The sequence below is a fragment of the Salvelinus fontinalis genome, chromosome 29 (assembly GCF_029448725.1).
Source record: "Salvelinus fontinalis isolate EN_2023a chromosome 29, ASM2944872v1, whole genome shotgun sequence".
NCBI lineage: Eukaryota > Metazoa > Chordata > Actinopteri > Salmoniformes > Salmonidae > Salvelinus > Salvelinus fontinalis.
The window spans coordinates 23,003,302-23,017,924 of NC_074693.1; the positions used below are offsets into that span (position 1 = coordinate 23,003,302).

Genomic DNA, 14,623 nt, shown 5'->3' on the forward strand with positions numbered 1-14,623 from the left:
GGCTAGAGATTTGGCGGGCTTTCTCTCTATTTCTCTCTCTCTTTCTCTCTCCTGTTGTTTGTTTGGCTCAAATGAGAAGGACTGTTTAGTGTTGAACAAACCAAATAATTGTCTTATAGAACAATATAGAGTATTTTGTTGTTTTTTCCAAATACGGAGGGATTGCGTTCAGGAGTGATGCTCCTGTGTGGTTTGCTTTGCACAAAAGACAAATAACGTATGTCGTATTAGATCTGAATGCACAGAAATGGTATGTTCTGTAGTGTTTGCTGTTGATGTATAGTGGCGTACAGATGGCTAGAAAGTGATGTCATGTGCCGTGTTGGACTGTGATGTCTCACTGACTATTTGCAGAGAAAACATTCTGTTGTGTTGAATGAAGTTGAGGTAAAACCATCTTCAGTGGCGTTGTGGTGTTGTTGTTGTGTTACAGCAACAGAGGAAGCAGCTGCAGGATTCTGGGTTCCAATGGCCAGAGCTACAGGAGATGCTATGGAGGCAGGAGACTGAAGCTAATGACAGAGGTCTATTGGATGAGAGGAACAAGAGAAGTGACAAGAGACAGGTAGCTGGTAAATTTTACCCCCGTCAAAAGCACAATGCTCTAAGTAGTAGACCCCCTACCTGCTTAATTCTTATCTGCCCACATTGCTCCACGTGATAGGCAGAAGCCCAAAAAGTTTGTACCGATTAGATGGTCTTTTGTACCCAATACCTGAGGAGGATTCTGAATATTTTGATTCCTGTGTAATAACACTGTATTAGTTGTTTCCCTGTAAGTAGTCTGCTAGAAGCTGTAAGGTCCTGGAATTCAGACGGCATCGTCATGGGCTAATATGATCTAGATTCTACAGTCTCGGGAGACATTTTAGGTCCATACATAATCTGTGTCTGAAGTCTGAACATTTTAACATGGTTGTGTCTCATAACACATTACATAACACTGTTCAGTGGGACAGGACCCACTTTGTTTAGTCAGTTAACTGCTCTGAAAGATTCCTTGTGACAAGGTCAATGCATTTTTAATCCAGGTGCAAGTTAACATTTTATACATGTTCCTCTACAAAAACTGCTTATATGCATTTGGAATGAAAGGTGTTGACACAGCACTTCCACCTGTTTCAGTTTTCAGCCCATTGGTGATTAAATCCACCAAGCTAGCATTTAAATCCACTGATGGTTGGAAACTCTATGGAAGATCACAGAAAGAAATTGCCTGTGGGACCATCCTGAAAGAAAATAATGAAATGACTCCCCCTTTTTCTGCTGTGTTAACATTTCCCATGATTTGAAGTTGGAGCTAGGCTGAGCGCCATGGCGAGAAGTCAGTGACAATTACAGCATCCTATAGCCAAGGTAGAGGGAACTGTCATGTCGTTCTGAGAACTTTAATTAGTCTGTTTAATTCAAACACTCGGTTAATTAATCTCTCACAGTTCGCTGGCTCTGAATGAGCCACACCTGCCTGACTGCAGAACAGAACAGTAGATGAAATGGCAATAGGTGTGGGTTTATTGCAGGCATCATTAAGGTGTTCAGAAGGATAATTGCGGTGTTCAGAGGGATCATTGAGGTGTTCAGAGGGATCATTGAGGTGTTCAGAGGGATCATTGAGGTGTTCAGAGGGATCATTGAGGTGTTCAGAGGGATCATTAAGGTGTTCAGAGGGATCATTGAGGTGTTCAGAGGGATCATTAAGGTGTTCAGAGGGATCATCGAGGTGTTCAGAGGGATCATTAAGGTGTTCAGAGGGATCATTGAGGTGTTCAGAGGGATCATCGAGTTGTTCAGAGGGATCATCGAGGTGTTCAGAGGGATCATTGAGGTGTTCAGAGGGATCATTGAGGTGTTCAGAGGGATCATTAAGGTGTTCAGAGGGATCACCGAGGTGTTCAGAGGGATCATTAAGGTGTTCAGAGGGATCATTAAGGTGTGAGGTGGTTTGGAGTCTGTGCACCGCACCATGAGCTGAGCAATAGCCCCTGAATCATGATCCATGCTGTATACATTATGTGTCTCAAATAGTACCCTTTTCCCTGTATTCCCTATTCCCCAAGGGTCTCTGGTCAAAAGTAGTGCATTATATAGGAAATAGGGTACCATTTGGGACTTAGACTATGTGTGTAAGTTGACGGGCTCCATGCATGTGTTTCTCTTGGTGAGTGCAATGCAGAAGGCAGTTCTAATGAGTTTAGGCAGAATCTTGGAAAGTGGCCCGGCTACTAATTTATTCCAGATGGTCAGTAGGGCTGATTGCCTGGCTGTGATGCTCTCTCTCCTCCTGTCTGCCTGTCTGTGTTGATCTCTCTCCTCCTGTCTGCCTGTCTGTGTTGCTCTCTCTCCTCCTGTCTCCCTGTCTGTGTTGATCTCTCTCCTCCTGTCTGCCTGTCTGTGTTGATCTCTCTCCTCCTGTCTGCCTGTCTGTGTTGCTCTCTCTCCTCCTGTCTGCCTGTCTGTGTTGATCTCTCTCCTCCTGTCTGCCTGTCTGTGTTGATCTCTCTCCTCCTGTCTGCCTGTCTGTGTTGCTCTCTCTCCTCCTGTCTGCCTGTCTGTGTTGCTCTCTCTCCTCCTGTCTGCCTGTCTGTGTTGCTCTCTCTCCTCCTGTCTGCCTGTCTGTGTTGCTCTCTCCTCCTGTCTGCCTGTCTGTGTTGATCTCTCTCCTCCTGTCTGCCTGTCTGTGCTGCTCTGTCCTCCTGTCTGCCTGTCTGTGTTGCTCTCGCTCCTCCTGTCTGCCTGTCTGTGTTGATCTCTCTCCTCCTGTCTGCCTGTCTGTGCTGCTCTCTCCTCCTGTCTGCCTGTCTGTGTTGCTCTCTCTCCTCCTGTCTGCCTGTCTGTGCTGCTCTCTCTCCTCCTGTCTGCCTGTCTGTGTTGCTCTCTCTCCTCCTGTCTGCCTGTCTGTGTTGCTCTCTCCTCCTGTCTGCCTGTCTGTGCTGCTCTCTCTCCTCCTGTCTGCCTGTCTGTGCTGCTCTCTCTCCTCCTGTCTGCCTGTCTGTGTTGCTCTCTCTCCTCCTGTCTGCCTGTCTGTGCTGCTCTCTCTCCTCCTGTCTGCCTGTCTGTGCTGCTCTTTCTCCTCCTGTCTGCCTGTCTGTGCTGCTCTCTCCTCCTGTCTGCCTGTCTGTGTTGCTCTCTCCTCCTGTCTGCCTGTCTGTGTTGATCTCTCTCCTCCTGTCTGCCTGTCTGTGCTGCTCTCTCTCCTCCTGTCTGCCTGTCTGTGCTGCTCTTTCTCCTCCTGTCTGCCTGTCTGTGCTGCTCTCTCCTCCTGTCTGCCTGTATGTGTTGCTCTCTCCTCCTGTCTGCCTGTCTGTGCTGCTCTCTCTCCTCCTGTCTGCCTGTCTGTGCTGCTCTTTCTCCTCCTGTCTGCCTGTCTGTGCTGCTCTCTCCTCCTGTCTGCCTGTATGTGTTGCTCTCTCCTCCTGTCTGCCTGTATGTGTTGCTCTCTCCTCCTGTCTGCCTGTCTGTGCTGCTCTCTCTCCTCCTGTCTGCCTGTCTGTGTTGATCTCTCTCCTCCTGTCTGCCTGTCTGTGTTGCTCTTTCTCCTCCTGTCTGCCTGTCTGTGCTGCTCTCTCTCCTCCTGTCTGCCTGTCTGTGTTGCTCTCTCCTCCTGTCTGCCTGTCTGTGTTGCTCTCTCCTCCTGTCTGCCTGTCTGTGCTGCTCTCTCCTCCTGTCTGCCTGTATGTGCTGTAGCTTACATGGGCTTCTGCCTCCTCATCCTCATCCTCAGTGTGTACCATTTAACATGATCTGGAGAAGGTTTTTAACCCATTCTGTGTTAACCCAGGGGGAAGAACTCCTTGCACACTTTTGATTCTGTCACGTACTCTATCAGGGCCTTTGAGAGTCATGTGGACTGATTTTCATGGTTAAATATTTAAAAGAGGAGGGTTAAGAGCCTTATGCAAGTCAGCTAGACACTGAATATTTTAGTTTTTTTTACCAGGATTCAGTCTTTGGATTTCCGAAGTCAGAAACCTTGACGTTATCAAATGTTTTTTTCTCTCTCGTTGAATGTTAGGTGGAGTATCGTGGCAGACGGAGGGTTGATGTCGGAGGAAGGCCTGCAGGTCCTGTAGCTGAACAGGTAATAATTGCTTTCTGATTTTTCTCACTCACCAACATGGAACAGAATGCATCAAACCCTACCAGGAAATTACTTCAGTTTGTATGAAAGACATGGGTGGTTATTGAATTGAAATGTTTTGGCTTGGATGTTGTGCCTTAGTCTAAGGGACATATTATGACTGGTTCTGCATGAAACAGAATGTGAGGACATCGGTGTGTCAGGAGTATTCAATGAGGGAGTGGAGAAAATCGAATGGTGAAAAATTCAATGTTTAGACTATCCTGGCTGATTTCAAGTTCAAGACCTTGTTGCTATCTCAGAGTATATTATGGCTCCACTTCCACAGCTCCTGTTAAATAATTCCTCTCATGCTATCCCACACTTAGCATGGGGAGCTAAAGGCCACATTCTCTAAAGATCTCTAAGGATGATAGATGCTAGGCTAACTGAAAACACAGTCAACCCTGCGTACTCAAGGGCAACATAAAAGACTATGCGCTGTAATATACTGTAGAAGAGAACACATAAGAAAGGCTCTGTTGGACTTTTAATCCGTAAGGAGCCTTGTGCTAAAAGGTGTCATTTGCTTTAAAAGGCAAAGTTGCATCTAAAGGAATTCACAGGAGGAACCCTGTTTTTGGAACGTCGGACAAACTGTTTGTTATATGGATGGAAGTGTAACTCCCTACCGTGATGCAAAGAAAAATATGTTTGAAAATCAATGAAAGGGAATGTTTAGGCTCACAACGCAACGTAGGGAGAATTAAACAATGCATTCAAGTTTGTTTGTCCCTTGAGTATGGATTCCAGTCTCCTTGTTGGCTTGAGAAGGCCACTGCTGTGCCTAACAGCCATAAATCTAATAGATGATTTATGTATATCCTCATCGTGATCATTAGTCTTGATCCTTATGATAGAATTCCATGGTTTGTGTTTAGCCTTTAAATAGCGTGTGGTGCTTGGAGAAAAATGCTCTCATCATGTCTGTCAACACGGGTTAAAGAGAGTTTAAATGCCTAATTACATAAAGGGGCTTTTTGTTTCTCATTTAATCTGATTAAGCAAATAAAATGAAAAAGGATGTTGAACTCATCATGAATCATAGATGAAAAACATCCAAGCTTATATGAGATTACAGATGTTGAATTGATTTAACTCAACTTCTCTTTCTCTCTCTTTAGTCTTCATGTCAGTGTGACCTCCTTGTAACCACTTCCAACGAGGAATATACACTGTTAAAAAATAAAGGTTGAAGTTGGAACCAAATAAGGTTCTTCAGAGCGATGCCATGGGGTAACCATTTTAGGTTATCTGAAGAACCTTAAATGGGATGGTTCTTTGAGGAACCATAAAAAAATCCATGTAGAAACCAAAAACAGAAATGTTTTGGCACTCCAGGACCAGAATTGGATAGCCCTGCTGTAGGGTGTTGAGCGTTCTTTGCATATTTCCCAGGGTGCCTGTCGAGTTAATTTTAGAGTTACCAGTACTACCCATGACTGTGTTTACTAGTGACATGGTTGTAGCATTCATTCATTTTCAGTCCTGTGGCCTTCACCAAGTCAGATTTTTAGTGAATATGTTATCATTGAAATTAAATTATTTAAGACAATACAATACATATTTCATGGGGCCTTATTTTGAGAGTTTTACCCTTATACCCTGGCCTGAAAATCATAGTTTACGGGCCACATCAGGCCTGCACGTCACATTATGCTGGCTTGCAAAGTGATGTGTAATTCCTATTGGAATCCATCCAGAGTTAGGATATCCAACATTTGGAATTTGTATTCACCTTCAACTTGTGCTCAGAATGACTGTCAGGGTTAGGAGACTACCTAAAGCATCTTAACTGGATCAACCATTTCAATAACAGGTGCAACACTAGAAATGTTACACTGCAAAATCAACACTAGTCAACACTGGTCAAGTTGCTGTGTGCTATAAAAGGCACACATCAGCAGGTTTCCATACATTTCAATAACCTTTTAGAATTCTGAAGAAGCATAGATGCCACGTCAAGAACCCCCAACTGAGCTCAAAGGTTCTTAACTTGGCAAGAGTTTTCCAAGGAACCTTAAGAGCTGAGGAAGAACCTTTTTTTCAGTGTACTTTGGGGAAATGTCTGCTGTGTGTGTGTGTGTGTGTGTGTGTGTGTGTGTGTGTGTGTGTGTGTGTGTGTGTGTGTGTGTGTGTGTGTGTGTGTGTGTGTGTGTGTGTGTGTGTGTGTGTGTGTGTGTGTGTGTGTGTGTGTGTGTGTGTGTGTGTGTGTGTTTGCCTGTGTGCTTCTTGCGGGTGTGTGTGTGTGTGTGTTTGCCTGTGTGCTTCTTGCGGGTGTGTGTGTGTGTGCTTGCCTGTGTGCTTCTTGCGGGTGTGTGTGTGCTTGCCTGTGTGCTTCTTGCGGGTGTGTGTGTGTGTGCTTGCCTGTGTGCTTCTTGCGGGTGTGCGTGTGTGTGCTTTAAATGTGTGCTGATCATAATGCCTGGGAGTGCCCCTCCTGAAATAATACCTCCTCCAGTTCTGAAGTCTGGATAGATTTAAGCCTCTCTACAGTATTAGTTTCAATGAGAAGCTGCATGGTCAGGACCTGCTAGCTACAGTAGAGGATCCTGCAGGGTCAGGGTCTGCTATCTACAGTAGAGGATCCTGCAGGGTCAGGGTCTGCTAGCTGCAGTAGAGGATCCTGCAGGGTCAGGGTCTGCTATCTACAGTAGAGGATTCTGCAGGGTCAGGGTCTGCTAGCTGCAGTAGAGGATCCTGCAGGGTCAGGGCCTGCTAGCTACAGTAGAGGATCCTGCAGGACCTGCTAGCTACAGTAGAGGATCCTGTAGGGTCTACTAGCTACAGTAGAGGATCCTGTAGGGTCTGCTAGCTACAGTAGAGTCTCCTGCAGAGTCTGCTAGCTACAGTTGAGTCTCCTACAGGGCTAGGGTTTTATAGATACAGTAGAGTCTCCTGCAGGGTCTGTTAGCTACAGTAGAGGATCCTGCAGGGCCAGGGTTTGCTAGATACAGTAGAGTTTCCTGCAGGGCCAGGGTTTGATAGATACAGTAGAGTTTCCTGCAGGGCCAGGGTTTGATAGATACAGTAGAGTCTCCTGCAGGTTCTGCTAGCTACAGTAGAGGATCCTGCAGGGCCAGGGTCTGCTAGCTACAAAGAGTCTCCCGAAGGGTCTGCTAGCTACAGTAGAGGCTCCTGGAGGGTCTGATAGCTACAGTAGAGGCTCCTGGAGAGTCTGATAGCTAATGTAGAGGCTCCCGAAGGGTCTGCTAGTTACACTAGAGTCTCCCGAAGGGTCTGCTAACTACAGTAGAGGCTCCTGGAGGATCTGCTAGCTACATTAGTGTCTCCCGAGGCTCTGCCAGCTACAGTAGAGGCTCCCGGAAGGTCTGCTAGCTACAGTAGAGGCTCCTGGAGGGGCTGCTAGCTACTGTAGTCTCCTGCAGGGGCTGCTTGCTACTGTAGATGCTCCATTGAAAGCAGCCGTTTCCAGGCTGTAGCGTTGGCCACATGGCTCTGTTATCTATCTGTTTGGGGGCAGTACTGCAGGCCCGGGATGAGGCTTCAGAACGTCAGTGTCCTATGTTTGTCTCTATCGTTGTGTAGAGGAGGACCGAGCCTCCACCTCCACATCCTCATCCTCAGCAGCAGCCCCAGCAGCAGCAGGGTAAAAAGTTCCACCGCACGCTGCCCAAAGACCAGACGCAGCTGCTTTCACTTCAGCACGACCACAGGCACAAAAAGAGGGAGCCCCACAAGGCTGCTAGCGCCACGCATAACTGCCCCGCAGATAGCCAGCGCAAAGTGGTAAAGTCCCCTGACCCTCCCCTTTGTCCCACTCCCCCTGTCTCCCTCAGCCCCCCTCCCCGCTACCTCTCTCTGTCCCACTGCCCTGTCTCTCTGTCTGTCCCACTGGACTTTATATCTCTCTGTCTGTCCCACTGCCCTGTCTGTCTCTCTGTCTGTCCCACGGCTCCTGTCTGTCTCTTTGTTTGTCTCACTGCCTCTGTCTCTGTCTGTCCCACTGCCCTGTATGTCTCTCTGTCTGACCCACCTTCCTATTTGTCTCTCTGTCTGTACCACTGCTCCTGTCTGTCTCTATGTCTGTCCCACTGACATGTCTGTTTCTCTGTCTTTTCCACTGACATGTCTGTTTCTCTGTCTTTTCCACTGACATGTCTGTTTCTCTGTCTGTCCCACTGACATGTCTGTTTCTCTGTCTATCTCACTGCCCTGTCTCTCTGTCTATCTCACTGCCCTCTGTTTCTCTGTCTGTCCCACTGACATGTCTGTTTCTCTGTCTATCTCACTGCCCTGTCTCTCTGTCTATCTCACTGCCCTCTGTTTCTATGTCAGTCCCACTGCCCTGTCTGTCTCTGTGTCTGTCCCACTGCCATGTCTGTGTCTATGTCTGTCCCACTGCCCTGTCTGTCTCTCTGTCTGTCCCACTTCCCTGTCTGTCTCTCTGTCCAGCATTGTGTTTGTTTTGGTGGTCATTCATGTCTGATATCCAAGTGTCTCCGTTTTGGGTTATTAGTGAAATTTGATTTTCCAGTATGCTGTAATACTGTCTGACTCCAGTGTCCAGGTGTCAGGTTCTGACTGCTCTTCCATGTTGCTCAGATGGAGATGGACAGGGTGAAGGTTTCTGACTGCTCTTCCATGTTGCTCAGATGGAGATGGACAGGGTGAAGGTTTCTGACTGCTCTTTCGTGTTGCTCAGATGGAGATGGACAGGGTAAAGGTTTCTGACTGCTCTTTCATGTTGCTCAGATGGAGATGGGCAGGGTGAAGGTTTCTGACTGCTCTTCCATGTTGCTCAGATGGAGATGGACAGGGTGAAGGTTTCTGACAGCTCTTCCATGTTGCTCAGATGGAGATGGACAGGGTGAAGGTTTCTGACTGCTCTTCCATGTTGCTCAGATGGAGATGGACAGGGTGAAGGTTTCTGACTGCTCTTCCATGTTGCTCAGATGGAGATGGACAGGGTGAAGGTTTCTGACTGCTCTTTCATGTTACTCAGATGGAGATGGACAGGGTGAAGGTTTCTGACTGCTCTTCCATGTTGCTCAGATGGAGATGGACAGGGTGAAGGTTTCTGACTGCTCTTTCATGTTGCTCAGATGGAGATGGACAGGGTGAAGGTTTCTGACTGCTCTTTCATGTTGCTCAGATGGAGATGGACAGGGTGAAGGTTTCTGACTGCTCTTTCATGTTGCTCAGATGGAGATGGACAGGGTGAAGGTTTCTGACTGCTCTTTCATGTTGCTCAGATGGAGATGGACAGGGTGAAGGTTTCTGACAGCTGTCAGGCCAACCTGAACAGAGTGCTGACTGGGATGCCCCTCCCCCTGCGTGTCCATACCAGACTGAGCTCTGGGAGCAGCTCCAGCCCCTGTACCCCTGCCACGCAGAGGGCTGCCATACAACAGGTAACGTAGCCCCACCCCCGTCCTGAAACCAGGGTACCCTAACTCCACCAATCAATTAAATCAATCAATATCTTTATTTGCCCCAGTTTGGAAAATCATTATGTAGCTACAGTAGGCATATACAAAATGTACTTACAGTGTACATTACATACATACTTACAACATTAACACAGTTATTTTAAAGAAGCTGCCAAACATATTCGAAGTAAAGGGTTAGCACACACTTCCGAGAATAGGCATTGCCTCTCTTTATCAGTCACTGTGAATTTAAGATGACAAATCTCTGTAAATGTCATTCTGTTTCTGTTTATTATGAAGTTACAAGACCTCTTGCAAGACCCTATTGAACAATCAAATGTGTGTCATGGCTTTCAAAATATATTTTGATCATTGCAACATATTTTGTACTCTCCTACAGTTTGTGTCAGCTGTTCTGTTGGGAAGGTACAGATGTAGGATCTTAATTTTACCTATATTGTCACAGCACAAATAATCCTGCAGTAACAGGATTTGAACATTCAGTTCAGCTGGCAAAAAAATATGCTACATGAAAAGTGCAATACTGTTAAAGTTGCGGAATGCAGAAATCACTCCACATTTTCCTGGTTGCTAAAATTATAATAGTTTGCCTAATTTTAGTTTATGTGACAAAATAAGTTAGTATAGTACAGAGAGTCATTGTACCATCTAAACCGCTGTGAAATATACACATGGCATGGCAAGGTATGTGGACACCCTTTCAAATTAGTGGATTCGGCTATTTCAGCCACACCCGTTGCTGAAGCTCAGTGACATTGTAATAGGATTCTACCTTTCCAACAAGTCAGTTTGTCAAATTTCTGCCCTGCTAGAGCTGCCCCGGTCAACTGTAAGTGTGGTTATTTTGAAGTGGAAATGTCTGGGAGCAACAATGGCTCAGCCGCAAAGTGGTAGGCCACACAATCTCACAGAACAGGACCTCCGAGTACTGAAGCACGTAGCGCGTAAAAATCATCTGTCCTCGGTTGCAAACCCCACTACCGAGTTCCAAACTGCCCCTGGAAGCAACATCAGCACAAGAACTGTTCGTTGGGAGCTTCATGAAATGGGTTTCCATGGCCGAGCAGCCACACACAAGTGTAACGGATGTGAAATGGCTAGCTAGGTAGCGGTGGTGCGCACTAGCAGCCTTTCAGTCGGTGACGTCACTTGCTCTGAAACCTTGAAGTAGTGGTTCCCCTTGCTCTGCAAGGGCCGTGGCTTTTGTGGAGCGGTGGGTAACGATGCTTCGTGGGTGTCAGTTGTTGATGTGTGCAGAGGGTCCCTGGTTCACGCGAGGGGACGGACTAAAGTTAAACTGTTACATTGGTGCCGTGACCCGGATCACTGGTTGCTGCGGAAAAGGAGGAAGTCGAAAGGGGGGTGAATGTACGAGGGGCGAGGGGACGGACTGAAGTTAAACTGTTACACAAGCCCTTAGATCACCATGCGCAATGCCAAGCGCCGCCATTGGATTCTGGAGCAGTGGAAACGCATTCTCTGGACTAATTTTTTTAACGTGTCTGGCTCTGGCGTTCCGCTAGCGGAACTCCTCCCACATTCCACTGAAAAGGCAGAGCGCGAAATTCAAAAGATATTTTTTTGAAATATTTAACTTTCACATATTAACAAGTCCAATACAGCAAATGGAAGATACACATCTTGTGAATCCAGTCAACATGTCCGATTTTTAAAATGTTTTACAGCGAAAACACCACATATATTTATGTTAGCTCACCACCAAATACAAAAAAGGACAGACATTTTTCACAGCACAGGTAGCATGCACAAAGCCAACCTAACTAACCAAGAACCAACCAAACTAACCAAGAAACAACTTCATCAGATGACAGTCTTATAACATGTTATACAATAAATCTATGTTTTGTTCGGAAAATGTGCATATTTGAGGTATAAATCAGTTTTACATTGCAGCTACAATCACAGCTACCGTCAGAAATAGAACCGAAGCAGCCAGAGTAATTACAGACACCAACGTCAAATACCTAAATACTCATCATAAAACATTTCTGAAAAATCGATGGTGTACAGCAAATTAAAGACAAACATCTTGTGAATCCAGCCAATATTTCCGATTTTTTAAGTGTTTTACAGTGAAAACACAATATAGCATTATATTAGCTAACTACAATAGCCTACCACACTACCGCATTCATTCATCGAGGCACGTTAGCGATAGCAATAGGCACGTTAGCGATAGCGAATAAACCAGCAAGATATATAATTTTTGACTAACCTTGATAAGCTTCATCAGATGACAGTCCTATAACATCAGGTTATACATACACTTATGTTTTGTTTGAAAATGTGCATATTTAGAGCTGAAATCAGTGGTTATACATTGTGCTAACGTAGCATTTGTTTCCCACAACGTCCGGATATTTTTCAGACGTTTTTTCTGGCACACATATTCTGACCAAATAACTATTCATAAACATAACTAAAATATACATGTTGTATAGGAAATGATAGATACACTAGTTCTTAATGCAATCGACGTGTTAGAATTCTAAAAAATAACTTATAACTAAAAATAAAGAAAACAGCGCCCTCTGTCCTCAACAGGTTAAACTTTGAAGTGAAGAATCTCAATTACAGTTTTGATATTATTATTTGTTTTGGTTCTGCCCAGTTGTAAATTTAAAAAATACACATGTGAACACCAAAAGTATTTTTCAAATTCAACTTATTTAACAAGAAATAGTGAATCGTGCAATGGTGCCAATATACAGTGCATTCAGAAAGTATTCAAACCCCTTCACTTTTCCCACATTTTGTTAGGTTACATCCTTATTCTAAAATGGATTTAAAAAATCCTCATCAATCTTCACATAATACCCCATAATGACAAAGCGAAAACTGTTTTTTATAAATGTTTTCACATTTTTTACAAATAAAAAATAGAATACCTTATTTACATAAGTATTCAGACCCAGCCATGAGGTCAAAAGAATTGTCCATAGAACTCCGAGACAGGATTGTGTCGAGACGCAGATCTGGGGAAGGGTACCAAAACATTTCTGCAGCCTTGAAGTTCCCCAAGAACACAGTGGCCTCCATCATTCTTAAATGGAAGAAGTTTGGAACCACCAAGACTCTTTCTAGAGCTGGCCACCCGGCCAAACTGAACAATTGGGTGAAAAGAGCCTTGATCAGGGAGTTGACCAAGAACCCATTGGTCACTCTGATTGAGCTCTAGAGTTCCTCTGTGGAGATGACAGAACCTTCCAGAAGGACAACCATCTCTGCAGCACTCCACCAATCAGGCCTTTATGGTAGAGTGGCCAGACGGAAGCTACTTCTCAGTAAAAGGCACATGACAGACCGCTTGGGAGTTTGACAAAAGGCACCTAAAGGACCCTCAGACCATGAGAAACAATATTCTCTGGTATGTCGAAACCAAGATTGAACACTGTGGCCTGAATGCCAAGTGACACGTCCGGAGGAAACCAGGCACCCCTCATCACCTTGCCAATACCATCCCTACGGTGAAGCATGGTGGTGGCAGCATCATGGTGTAGGGATATTTTTCCGTGGCAGGGACTGGGAGACAAGTCAGGATCGAGGGGAACGATGAACAGATCAAAGTACAGAGAGATGCTTGATGAAAACCTCCTCCAGACAGCTCAGACTGTGGCAAAGGTTCACCTTCCAACAGGACAACGACCCTAAGCACACAGCCAAGACAACGCAGAAGTGGCTTCAGAACAAGTCTGTGAATGTCTTTGAGTGGCCCAGCCAGAGCCCGGATTTGAACCCGATCTAACATCTCTGGAGAGACCTGAAAATAGCTGTGCAGTGACGCTCCCCATCCAACCTGACAGAGCTTGAGAGGATCTGCAGAGAAGAATGGGAGAAACTCCCCAAATGCAGGTGTGCCAAGCTTGTAGCGTCATGCCCAAGAAGACTCAGTTTTGTAGTCGCTGCCAAAGGAGGTTCAACAAAGTACTGAGTAAAGGGTCTGAATACTTTTGTAAATGTGACATTTCAGTTTTTTATTTTTAATAAATTAGCAAACATTTCTAAACCTGTTTTTGCTTTGTCATTATAGGGTATTGTGTGTAGATTGATAAGTGGGATTTTTATTTTTTTCCGAATGCACTGTATTTGACCACGTCTGTATAAATATTCTATGTGCCATCCCAGGCGTGTGCTCAGTGGTTGATTACATTGTTGTCCTTCCTTATACATTACCCAGAACCCTACAACCAAATATTTGCATAACTAACCCAAGATAGACCAGAGCCTTGTCATTTCCAATGGGAGCAAATCATAGTGGGCAGAGCCAAGCACGAGCTAGTGAGATCCTACTGGCGTGTTCTAGCATTTATTTGCATATTTTGGTTAAGGAACACCTACTCTGTGAAGTGCGCATGTGCTATAATTCAATTCGCCTTTGCACTCCTTCTAAATTGAATTTTTCTAAACTGGCAAAGGGTAAAATCTACAAAAAGCATTCCACTCTGTTTGATACAGATTCTAGTATTGGAAACAGTAAACTGTATGGGGCTCAAATGTTTCATTGATGAGAAAATTAGCAGAATGTCGGCCAAAATCCATCTCACTCCATCTTCTCCCACTGCTGTCCATTGGGCTTCCTTTCCTCACCATATTTAGTAGTGAGTGGAAACGCCAACTGAATGCTTCACATTTATACATCTAGTTAAATATCTGACTCATTGTTCTATCTGTGCAACAACTACTGCTACTACTTCCTCATTCATATTCCCCATCTTGTCTGCAGTACCTACAGTACTCAGAGGCTCTCCCAAATAGTACCTTATTACCTTTATATTCAACTTTTAACCAGGGCCCATATGATTGCATGTAATGCATGATGCAGGGAATACGGTGGCACTTGGGAGGCGACCAATGTGTCACTAAATAAAGTAACTTAACCCAGAGCTGTACGTATCCAAAAATAAATGGCCTGAACTAAACTAAGTCTCCATTTCAGAATGCCAATCTTGGCTCCAGTCGAGACGCCCCTCACAGCAGCTCTATGTCTGACATGGCCACCACTCCCATGTCTCCTACGTTTGATGGTGTCTTCTGGAACTTCCCAAGCTCTGTGGAGCACCCACCAAAGGTT

At 45.3% G+C, this 14,623-nt stretch overlaps 1 protein-coding gene across 9 annotated transcripts in view; it reads left to right on the forward strand.

Moving 5' to 3' along the window:
- Positions 1 to 14,623, forward strand: part of LOC129827615 (mitogen-activated protein kinase kinase kinase kinase 4-like) — a 131,846-nt gene that overhangs the window by 45,790 nt on the left and 71,433 nt on the right. For 7 of the 9 annotated variants that reach the window (XM_055888615.1, XM_055888614.1, XM_055888616.1 and 4 more), the window contains exons 13-17: positions 434 to 565; positions 4,013 to 4,078; positions 7,667 to 7,867; positions 9,334 to 9,492; positions 14,489 to 14,620. In XM_055888615.1, coding sequence (XP_055744590.1) covers positions 434 to 565; positions 4,013 to 4,078; positions 7,667 to 7,867; positions 9,334 to 9,492; positions 14,489 to 14,620 — 690 coding nt within the window. Of the gene's footprint in view, positions 1 to 433; positions 566 to 4,012; positions 4,079 to 7,666; positions 7,868 to 8,683; positions 8,799 to 8,883; positions 9,493 to 14,488; positions 14,621 to 14,623 lie in introns of those variants that run through there. The other 2 variants (XM_055888618.1, XM_055888619.1) reach the window with 2 other exon arrangements.